This window comes from Mchenga conophoros, linkage group LG5 (assembly GCF_057382185.1).
Source record: "Mchenga conophoros isolate Kocher_MC1m ecotype Shallow Benthic linkage group LG5, M_conophoros_male_GT1.1, whole genome shotgun sequence".
Classification (NCBI taxonomy): Eukaryota; Metazoa; Chordata; class Actinopteri; order Cichliformes; family Cichlidae; genus Mchenga; species Mchenga conophoros.
The window spans coordinates 27797018-27809289 of record NC_140530.1 but is presented as its reverse complement, the minus strand read 5'-3'; the positions used below and the strand labels follow the sequence as shown (position 1 = coordinate 27809289).

General features: G+C 46.3%; 1 protein-coding gene across 8 annotated transcripts in view; it reads left to right on the top strand.

Moving 5' to 3' along the window:
* grip2b (glutamate receptor interacting protein 2b) overlaps nt 1-12272 on the top strand; it is a 287364-nt gene that overhangs the window by 261053 nt on the left and 14039 nt on the right. For all 8 annotated transcript variants that reach the window (XM_085274681.1, XM_085274680.1, XM_085274679.1 and 5 more), the window contains exons 16-17: nt 706-851; nt 1716-1860. In XM_085274681.1, the coding sequence (XP_085130807.1) occupies nt 706-851; nt 1716-1860 (291 nt within the window). The remainder of the gene's footprint in view (nt 1-705; nt 852-1715; nt 1861-12272) is intronic.

Sequence of the window (12272 nt, the reverse complement as noted above, 5' to 3'; positions counted from 1 at the left end):
TAGACCCCCTTGCCTTAATGCTTTGTGTCCTATATTCAGCAACGTGCTGGACACTGGAAGAAATTTTTTTGGTCCATATTAACACGATAGTATCAAACACCTTTCTAACATCAGAAGACGGGTACACTGCAGTCATAAAGAAATAGATCTTATGCTCGGGTTGTGTTGAAATGATGGACATTTAATACTAAAGGGATCATTTTGACTATATTTATATACTTAAATGCACTGTGTTGTTGCCTTGTGGATGGGCTCAGATTTTTGTGTTAATAAGCAGCTGAATAGTGCTCAAAAGTAAGTAATAAGAGTGAGCACTACCACTTTCTAACAATATAAATTATATAGAGGTTTGGAGACTTACATAGCAAGGACCACTAAAACTAGCCAGCTCAATACAGGTTTTTTTGTTTTTCTGAGTGGCTGGGTTTATGGGTGTTGTATTTATTTTCCAACTAATATATTGAGGAGCAAGCTATGTCATATCATATACTCATAAAGTTACACTTTTTTTAGAATTCCATTAACTTTGAAATTTTAGAAATTAAATTTGAAATTTGAAATTTGAAATTATAGAAATTATTCAACTTAGTAACATAAGTGTTTTTACTTCAGCGCTTGATTAATATCTAAGAGAGTCTCAAATGCTTTGACTTTTTCTCTCTTTTTTCTTTGTCACTCTCTATTCTTTCACTCTCTCACCACCAGAACAGGAACACTGGAGCCTGGAGATAAGCTGCTGGCTATTGACAACATCAGACTTGAAAACTGTTCCAGAGATGATGCGGAGCAGATCCTCCAGCAGTGTGAGGAACTCGTCAAATTAAAAATACGTAAAGATGAAGACAACTCAGGTACTTTTGTGAATATAGTTGTTTCTATATTTGAGGGACAGAGCTCTGACCTGAGATAAGCTGATGTTTTAAGTTTTCTTCAGTTTATTATTTCAGCTACCGTCAGAAAAAAAAGAAAGCTGTACTAATGAGGTTTGACCACAAGGTGGCACTATTGTCCAAAACTCTGGGACACTGACACAACTAAAATGGTCTTCATGTGAAACAAAGAATGTATTATAAATTACAACATAAATCCAACATGTTTTTACAATATAGTATAATTTTATATAGAAAAATGTGCAGTGACCTATTATGGGAACTGGAAACAACAAGCAGTAGCCTAGAGTCCTAATCCATCTAAGGACTTTTGTGCATGGTCGCATATTCACATTTTAACAGTCTTACAGCTTACACCTTGTATTTGTGTATACATATAAACACATTCAAGTTATATAATATGACGTGAACACACACACACACAAACTAAGTTAGGGACTGTGTAATGAGGGTAAATAATGAGACTGTAGTCATCAGGCACAAACACACACAAGGAGGAAATAACATGTGTGCATGCTATATGATGACAAGGCAGTCTTTTCCTTGGTTACCATGGAAACTGTGTCTTGCCTACCAGTGTAGTCTCAAGAAGCGTTTTGACCTACTTCTGGAATCAAGTGTGTTTGTGTGTGCACATTTCCAGTGAGCAGGTAATGGGATCCAGTATTACTTAGTGACCTGAAGTGTTTTGTGTGCGTGTGCATCAGATAAGAAGCATCCATCAGACGGTATAATGTACTCCTCAGACTTGAAACACTAGATTAATGTGTGTGTGTGTCTCTGTGTGTGACTGCTTGTGCGTGTATGTGTGTTTGTGTGTATCAGATGAGCAGGAGACATCAGGCAGCATCATATACACAGTGGAACTGAAGCGGTACGGAGGCCCTCTGGGTATCACCATCTCTGGCACTGAGGAGCCTTTTGACCCCATCACTATATCAGGCCTAACTAAGAGAGGCCTTGCAGAAAGGTACATACTCAGACACACAAAATCTCTTCTGGGAATTCTAGGTTGCCACTTTGTAGCTCTAAATGAAATTCCCTAGATTTCTGGATAGAGCATTTTTGTATAAATCCAAAGCTGATGAATTGAAAATGAATTGAATATCTCACTATGTCTGTCATGTGTTACATGTCTGTGTTGCTCTGTAACTAAAAAAAACAAGAGTACCAGCCAAGCATGGAAGATTGCGTTATTTTACATTAACCAAATGTAGTTATTTTCACAAAAAAAGCAACTCCAAAAGAGAGGTGACTCATGCTCCATGGCTGCAGACTTTTGGAGTTTGAGGTGATGACCCAAATGCAGACGGAACGAGGCGTGAAACGGGAATTAACCAAAAGCGAGACAATTTATTGACTGGTAAGGGTACAAAAACAAAGGCAAAGGAAACCATAAACTCTAACTGAACTGGAAAAAGACAAGAGAAACATGGAAATAAGAAACGTGGAAATCCTGAGATCACAGAAGATTAAACAGACAATCCGACAAGAGACAAAGGAAAACTGACACAAAGTGTACACACAGGGATGATTAGGGAGAAGGAAACACATGGGAACACAGCTGGGATGAATAAACATAACAACACAAGGGAAGCAAAACTAAACACACTGAACACGGGACAAGAGACTGTCAAAATAAACAGGAAGCAGACAGAGACATAGACGAAGACACCTGGGCTTGACACAGAGATGGGGATAAGCAAACAGGGGGACAAAAGACCCTGACACGACTAAGACACACAGAGGACGAGGGAGCGAGAGGGATGAAACACAAGGAGAGGAACATGGGGAAAGTAAATGGAGATGAGACATTACCGAGATGCAGACATGACCGAGGAAACCTACACAGAGGACATGACAGACTCTCACAGGAGACACAGGGATGCGATGCACCCTATGCACACATGTCCACTGGCAGATAACAGGATACTGTGTTAGCATAAGGCGACCACATACAATTAAAGCTCACTGCATGTTTGCACAGCATATTGCTAACAAGCAGAACAATTACTGTTGTTGAAGTATATGTCAATGTGACATGTATTTACATTTCTGCAATGGTTAATATCAACTGTATCACATCAACACAGAATTGAATATATCAGTTGGCAATCCACCAATCATTGGTCCGAGCCAGTTAGATAAAAACCAAACAATCAGTGCATCTCCAATTTTCATGTGTTGATATTTTTGTCTCTGCTACAACCAAGCCTATATTCCTTCCTTCCATCCATCCATTTTCCAGATTCTACACCAGAAGTTGAGTGTCCAGCATGTGCCATTTGACACAGAGTAATGACAGATGTGATATTCTGAAACACGAGATGGTAGCTAGTGTCCAAAGCAAGACTGAGAGAAAGATGACACAATGTTTTCCCTGAGTCATAAACATCCATTGGTAAATTCAGCTTACATCCACTCCACCACACAGCACCTTCAGCTTTTATAACAGGCTCACGTGTTATTCCATCAAACTATGTTCACAGAGGCAACATGCTACTTTCCCACTTCCAAATACACACACACTGTGACCCCATTTCTCTGAGTCTGTGATGTAATTGCTCTATTTCCCATTCTAAACTGTTGTCGATAAAGCACTCTACAAATAAACTTGGTGCAACTTGACACAGATGAAAGTGCAGGAATACAAACGATAACCACAGTGCTACATCTTACACCGACCCACTTTTTCTCCTTTTCTTTTTTTCTTTTCGGTCAAGTGATTTAATTTTGTTTAACCACCAAAGGGCGTAAGGGCCAGGCACAAACTAGGACCATTATAACTTAGGTCTACCTTATCCGTGTGCGTACATACTGTTCACCAAGAAAGAAAATGCATTCTTCCAGATATTGTTTTTAGTGGCACATGATTTTCTGAAAGTAGCACTAAGTTTAACTTTTTGGCAGTCCTCTTTCAGTCAGTGCTTTAAAAAAAAAAGTAATTAATTTTTGCATATTTATATTTATAGCACATATTTCACTCAATTTAATACTACACAAATACAAAATAGTTTTTAAATGATGATATTATTTATTAAAAGAAAAGGCTATCCAACCTACCCAACCTACCTCGGGGCAGGGATAGCTCAGTAGGTAGAGTGGTGGCCCCATGATCGGAAGGTCGGGGGTTCAACTCTACTGAACGGTTACCCTGAGGTACCCCTGAGCAAGGTACCGTCCCTACACACTGCTCCCCGGGCGCTGCATTGGTGGCTGCCCACTGCTTCACTGGGTGAATGGGTTAAATGCAGAGGAACTATTTCCCTATGGGGACTAACACATACACATTATTATTATGTGAAAAAAGTGGTGCCCCTTGCACCTGGTTGTGCCACTCTTGGCAGCAAGAACTGATTTCATGCATTTCGGATAACTGACAATGAGTCTCTCAAGTCACTCTTCTTTTCAGAAATATTTTACTGTATCTCAGCCCCATTGGAGGGTTTTTGACCATGAATGGCTTGTTTAAGATCACGTCAAAGATCAGATCAGTCAGATTTAAAAGTCTGACTAGGCCACTCTAAAACTCTTTTTTTAAAATTTTTTTTTTAATTATTTATTCATTTGAGCCATCCAGAGCTAGACTTGCTGGTGTGTTTTGGATCATTGCCACCCTTTAGGGCATGAACTGATGGCTAGACATTCTCCATCAAGATTTTCTGGAATAGTGCAGAATTCATGGTTTCATCAATTATGGTAAGTCATCCAAGTCCTGAAGCAATAAAGCAGCCCCGGACCATCACACTAACACCATCTTGTTTGACTGTTGGCATGATCTTTTTATAAAATGCTGTATTAATTTTACATCAGACATAAGAGGATACAAAACTTTTAAAAAGTTTAAATTTGTTATGGGCTTCCAGCAGGAAGGCTCTAAGAGTTTCTGGGTATGACACTATGTATCCATCCATGAAGGAGGAGGAGCTATATGCAATCCAAAGCAGATCTGGGAAAGAAACTTATTCCATGAAGTTTGATTGTCATAAGATTCCAACATAAGCTTATAATACAGTTTTAGTCTGAGGGTGACAGGCTGTAATGCATGGATCCTAGGGTGGAGCTGATGTGCTCAAACGGCTCAGTCACAAATGGTGAGCTTCTAAGACAGGTAGGGGCACTGTGTCTGGTGAATACTTCACTGACAAACTTACTGGCTGCCACCTGTGCTGTTGCCCCTCTAACCACACACACCTTAATCTACTTGGAGAAATTGTCAACAAAACCTACCTTGATTTAATAACCTGACAGACTGAACAGGAAGCAACATAAAGTTTGATATCCGCTGCCATTTTTGGCCAAAAAAACCTAGACTACAGTTCTACGAGTGCTTGGGAAATACCACGGTGACGTGCAGTGGGGTGGTCATGATAGTAACTGAGCAAGGTACCATGGAGTGTTTAAGGTATTTCAATTGATGCAAACCACATCTGTGCTTTGGGTCTTTATAGTAGAGTAGACCATGGTAAACAAAAGATGATGAGGAACTGTTTCCACTCACGTCTGCACATGGGTCTGTTCCTAGATTTCTGGACAGCTGGGCAGTGACTGGGTCATCTAACTGCATTTGTTTAATATGTGCACGATCTGTCAGTAAAACTGGAGGCATAGTATGGCAATATAAGCTACCAGTGATGTTGCACTCTGGCAAAAAAAATCTGTGGGAACAAGGAGGAAACTTTTGGAGTCACAAAGACCAGCAGGCTAGTCGGCTGATATCCCATTAGCCGACTAGCCTGCCAGGATGGAACATTAGCCACTTGAGGCTGTTGTAATCTGTATATACTGTATATATAGTTACACGAAGGCCCTTTGCAAAAGATCTGAAAGGTTCAAGAACTCAAATCACAGCTAAGTGCATGGCTTTTCTGATTTATGCAGGGTTAATAGACCTGTGATTATAAAATGTATTCCTAAAATGAATGGGGATGCCAGGTTATAGATTATAGCAAAATGCTGATAAAAACATTTGTTCATTAAGTCAATAGATAGCCAAGGAATACCATCAAGGACACACAGGCTCACAGATGGATCCGTCCACTGGTGAGGTTGGCAAGGATAGGTGTTGTTCTCCAGGATTTAAGCTCATCCTTATCAGAAATCAGAGTTAGTGATAAGCCTAGGTTATGATTGGGTTGGGTTTGGCTCTGCCTTGTTGCAACTTGGGCAAAAGTGAGTTGTGTACCAATTCTGAAATGTAAGAAATATAAAATAGGCTTGGGTCCTGGTTGGTGTGTTGCCGGGGTTGTGGGCGGGTGGGTGCATGGGGGCCCGGCCCTGGAGCAGGGTGCCGCCGGTGCGTCGAGCCGCCTGGGGGGCTCTTCAACTGGTGGGGGGGATGGTCACATCTTGCAGGAGCTTTCTTCTCTTCAGGAACTCTCTGCAGGAGGGGGAGATACAGGAGAGGTGGAGGAAGATCTCAGCCTGGGCGTTTACCGTCTTATGTAGTCTGGAAGATGTGTGGATGGTGGGGTGGGTGCAGTTTTCTCTGTGGTGGGGTTGGGTGGACTGTCCAGGGCTCTGTGGAGCCGGGGGGCGCTACTGCACTGGGCCCCGGTCGGGATGGGCCTGGGCCCCCCTTCCCTGGCGGGTCGCGGAGGGTGGGAGTGCCTACTGGGGTCAGCGGGGGAGCTGGCCCCAGGGAGGGGTTACCTGCCCCTCCCTTCCTTCCCTCCCCATCTCCAGCTGCCTCCCTCTTCCCGCTCCTCCACAACCACCCACACATGCAGGGCCTTGGAGTGGGGGTATGTCACCAGGGTGCAGAGGAGGCTACCCCCCCCCCCCCCTCTGTCCCCTTCTGGCTGCCTCTGCCTCAATTTTATCCCACAACTTAGACATTCACATTACTCACACCCTCATTACACATACATATAGGATCTTGGGGGTGGGCACGATACACGGAGTCCAAGTTACCATCAGGGTGTACGCCTCACCCCTGGCGTCGTTGCCCACCTCTCAATTTTAAATACACTTAGTCATTGAGGGCTAGCAGGAGGGACTATGCGCTTACCTGCTGTTCCTTGGCAGGTAGCTCCATGCCCTCCTGGGTTTTAATTGCACCTTAGAACACATATGCATCAACACTACAATGAGCGGGTGGAGGGAGGTTTGGAGTCTTCTCCCACCCCCATTCTCTGCGGCCTGCTGGAGCGGGAGGGCTAGTAGGAGGAGTTGGCCGTCCGACTGCGGTCTGGGGTGTGGGGCCTCCCTGCTGCTGCGGAGTCGGGGTGGTCTGCCTCTCCCCACCGCAGGGAAAAGGGTAACACCACCTGGGTCTGGGTGCAATTCCCCCCTCCAGGGGCAAGGGTACCTAGACCCGGTTTGTAGAGTACGCTTGGGGAGTGTGATTGTGTGTACAGCGTCTCTTTATGTCTGTCTCCACGTTGGTTGAGTGTGGAGTGAGTGCATATGAGAGCATGAGGGTGGGAATGGATGTTTGTGTCTGTGTGTGCCTGTATTTCTGTGTCTATATGTCAGGTTGGGTATCAGACGCCACCTCTCTGGGGACACCTCAGGCCCTCCAAGGTTTGGAGGCCTATCTCCACCCACCACCACTTCCCCTGCCGGTGGCGGACTCCCTCAGGTGTCGGTGTGTTGGTGGTTCTTTGTGTCTGGGGGTGGGCGTCCGGGTACACACCGGCTCACTCCTTGGCGGCCGCTTGTCGGGGCCTGGGGCCTGGGGCTCGCTCGGGCCCCTTTGGAGGTGGGGTGCCCCCGGCCTCTCGGCCTGGGGCTCGGTCACTCAGGCACAGCTGGGGGCCGGCGGAGCTCACGGGCGCGTCACTGCAACTCCCCCTGACTTCTGCTCCGCGGCTGCTGGGCGAGCCCTCATCTGGGACTCTCCTCAGCTCTTACTGGAACAGTGGCGCGGCTGCCCCTCTGTTGGTCTTCCATGGTCTCTTGTGTTCTGGGGGCCTCTGGATGTCTGGAGTTTTGATCTCCTCCATACCCGCTTCACACCCTGGAGGACGGGGCTGTGGCCCCCCCACACTCCCTAGCAGATCATTACATGGAGAAACCTTTGGAATGCAAGCATGCTGATCCACACAGGTATGCACACATGGGTATTCACAGACGCGGACTAAAGCTTTCTTGGCTGCTGCCTCAAAGCACACTGTGCGCTGTCTATCTTGCGTGCTGCACAATATCGTTTATTATTTAGTAAATATTGATATCTATGACTAGCTAGTTTATTGTGATGGTGCTTTGTTTTCTCTATTATTATGTTACTCTTTGTTGTTTGCTGTCTCCTCTGTTTGTTTTTTTTGTTTGTTTTTTTTTTTTCTCCATACAGGTGACCCAGGAGTTCTTTTTTTTTTTTCTCTCTCTTCCCCCCCCTTCTCACCGTCTCTTCTCCCCTTTGGTTTTCTTTCTTTCTCTCCCCCTCTTTCTCTCATTCATTCCCCCTGTCCTATTTATTAAAAAAAAAAAAAAAATGACAAAGGATGAACTGAAGCTCTGCCATCACGTAATGTCGCATACTGCTGTTTCTGATGTCATTTAAAAAAAAAAAAAAAAAGAAATATAAAATAAACATAAGTCACCTTTGGTCTGGAGCTCCATGCAAGATCTTACATCAAATTGGGCAGATGATCATGAGAAAAGTGGTGGATCAGCCCAAAACTACATGGGAGGAGCTTGTTAATGACCTAAAGGCAGTTGGGACCACAGTCACCAAGAAGACATTTGGTAACACGCTATGCTGTAATGGACTGCAGCAAAAAGGCACATGTATAGGCCCATCTTACATTTACCAGTGAACCTAAATCTGAATCTAAATGATTCAGATAAGACTTGGGAGAAGGTTATTTGGTAAGATAAAACCAAAATCAAGCTCTTTGACATCAACTTTGAAGGAGTGCTTAGTATGGGCACAAGAACACCATCCCTATATCCTTAAAAAAACTTATTTGTTATGCTAGGCTTTCTCAAAAAGTGTTTAACATATATGTTTAGTATATGCTTTCATAAGCCTGTGTGTGAGACCTCAAAATGAATATCTTCCTCAAATTAGGTTGGAATATAAAAGACAGTTTTTCCTTTCTTATAGGGCTTTACAAGAAAGTGAAAGTTTTAATGATATTCAAGGGAGGCAGTGTTATTCTTTTCACCTTGTTCTGACCTTAGTCCAGTCATATGGCGGTTTATCTTAGTTTTCCCTTACTTTATCTTATCTTAGTTTTGTATGAACATAAAAGAGTAAGATCTTATCTATAGAAACTCTGTATCACTGTAGTAACACTGTATCACTGCAGACCATTGTTATATATTTTTTTCTATCCAATTGTGTGCCCTACAGTAGTTTGAAAAACATGGAGCCAAGGTAAATACAAATTTGTTTTTCTTTTTCTCTAGCTTTAATTGCTTGCTCTTATCTAAGTATAAAATAATAAAATACAGGTCAGAAAGCCTTCCTAAAATATGAATGTAGCCATGAGCAATACCACTGTGGTGCAGCCCCAGTGACACTATCCAGTCGCCTGCCCTCTGTTAGATTATAATTGTGTCATACTGAGATTCACATGTCAGCCTCATATATGTCCAATTTAAAACTAATCCATTTCACACACTTTCCACAATACCACAGGCAAAAAATCACGGCCACACTTATAGCCATATGCTAACATGTCGTTAGCATGGAATCTCTTCGTTGTGAGTGAAGACACAAAGGTTCTCCAAAGAAAACCACAGGGGGGAAAACACACACACAAAAAAATTGTAACAACAAATCTAGTCAGACACTTAAATCATCTTCACCCAGTTGAATATGGACATGTTAAAGAAGCTAACACAGGACAAGTGTCTTGCCTCAATATTAGCAAAGCAGTTATGAGGAAAATTATAGAGATAACTGGAAAAGCAAATATGGGTGTGTGTCCTGATAAGATTGATTTTTGTTTGTACATGCTGTCAGTTAACTTTTTTTAGAAAATCAGAATTGGCAAAAATCTGTATTAGTTGGAAAAAATTGTAATCAAAAATAAACCAGTAGCAATAATACTTGTAAACACTGCAGCTGTCAGGGTTCCTGGGTCGTTGACCCAGTGTTTTCTGTTTTGTCATGTTCGGTTTATTTTCACATCTGTGTTTTCTGTGCCAGCATACCGCCTGCGTATTGTGTTCCAGTTATTTCCATGTATCATTAGTCAGACTAAGTTCAGCTGCGTACTCACCGGTTTCTAATCATTCATCACCCAGCGTGTATTTAAGTCCTCAGTTCCATCCGATCCTTGTCGTGTCATTGATGTACGTCTGATGTTAGTGTCGTCTGTATGTTCAGTTAGCCAGCCAGTCCTTTGTTCATTCATTCATTCATTCATTCATTCAGTCAGTCAGCCAGCCAGCCAGCCAGCCAGCCAGCCATTTCCTCCCTCTGTACTGTTTGCTCACTCCTTCGGCAATAAACATCCACCTTCACCTACCTTCCTGTGAGTCCAGCGATTGGGTCCTCCTTCTCTCGTCCACGACACTACTCCTGACAGAATGACACGACCACGCGTTGTGGACCCAGCGGACTCTGAACTTTTCGAGCGGCAGGAGGCAGCGCTCCTTCGCTGGACGGAGGGGCTTCGGGGAAAACAGCGGCTCTTCGCGGAGAGAGAGCACGTCTTCAAGGGGACTCGCCTGGCTCTGGGCGGGCCTCGGAGACGCCGCATTCCCCCCTCACCTGCTGCCTCACCTGCACCGGAGCATTCGCCGCGGAGAGTGGGCGTCACAGGCCAAGCTTCGGCCGCTCGCTCTCCCGCCGCCCCGCTCCTCGCTCGCCCGCCAGCCGTTTTACTCACCGGACCTTCACCCTCGCAATGGCACAGCGGCTCCGCCTACCACCTCGGCTCAATGGAGGCTCCCGCGCCAGAGGCTCGGCTGTGTACCCCACCCGCTTCCTCTTCCCGGAAAAAGCGGCGCACACGCCGCCATAACAAGGACTTTTTTCACCTACTCCCGGTGGTGAGTTCTAGTGACTGTTTTCCACCCTCCTCATTTGATTCTTCACCTCAAATAACTAATAGACTTATCTCTGATTCATGGGGAGTCTCCCTCCTAGAAGAGGACGTAGACTGGGACGAATTTTTCTGCTCTGCTCCCCCAAAAACTGTTCAGTCAAAGACTGTAAATAGTGGAGGCAGGAGGACCAGAACGATCCCAGAGAAACCTGCCAGTATCACACACCCGGTCGTTATCTCCACTCCCGTCAGTCAGGCTACACCCACTCCAGTGCCAGCTCCCAGGAGGAGGGCAGCTGCGACCCAGTCTACCTCCACGCCCGCTCCTGTTTCTCGGGTGGGGGTGACTGGTGTCCAGCCACCTCCCGTGCCTGTCCCAGCGCCCAGGCTGAGGGCAGCCAGAACCCAGCCAGAACTCCCTAGCGGCTTGGAAGAGCTAACCGGTTCACCTGCTACCTCACCACTTCATCCACCTCCTGACCCAGCCTTTCACGCCCTCGCACTATCCCTAGTTAGATCAGCTGAACTGGCCCCTGCCCAGGCACCAGCCTTACTAGCCCAAGCTGTAGCCTTATCTCCGTCACTAGCTCAGTCTGTAGCTCAACCATTAGCCACACCAACCTCAGCTCCGTCGTCAGCCTCGCCTACCTCTGTTCATCCCTTAGCATCTCCACTCCAGTCAGTTCCCTCACCTGCTGTTCAGCTTCCACTCCAGTCGCCTCCTGTCCTCCAGTCAGTAGTCCAGTCGCCCGTCCACCATCCTGTTCAGTTCCCGGACCTGCAGCCACAGCACCCAGAGCCAGCTGTGAGCTACCCTGCCTCTCAGCCAGGGGTTTCCGCACCCGCTGGCCCGGCCGCTTCCCTGCCAGAGGTCCCCACACCTGCTGGTTCTGTCCTGTGTGTGCCAGGGGCTCCAGTGCCCACTGGTTCTGAGACCGTTTTCGCTGGAGGGCCCGAGGAGCCCGTCCAGCCTCATGCCTCGTCAGCTGGAGGGCCCGAGGAGCCCATCCGGCAACCTTCCTCGTCAGCTGGAGGGCCCGAGGAGCCCGTCCGGCCTCATGCCTCGTCAGCTGGAGGGCCCGAGGAGCCCGTCCAGCAACCTTCCTCGTCAGCTGGAGGGCCCGAGAACCGCACCAGCCTCATGCCTCGTCAGCTGGAGGGCCCGAGGAGCCCGTCCAGCCTCATGCCTCGTCAGCGGGAGGGCCCGAGGAGCCCGTCCAGCAACCTTCCTCGTCAGCTGGGGGTTCAGGAGAACCGCACCAGCCTCATGCCTCGTCAGCTGGAGGGCCCGAGGAGCCCATCCAGCAACCTTCCTCGTCAGCTGGAGGGCCTGAGGAGCCCGTCCGGCAACCTTCCTCATCAGCTGGAGGGCCCGAGGAGCCCGTCCGGCCTCATGCCTCGTCAGCTGGAGGGCCCGAGGAGCCCGTCCAGCAACCTT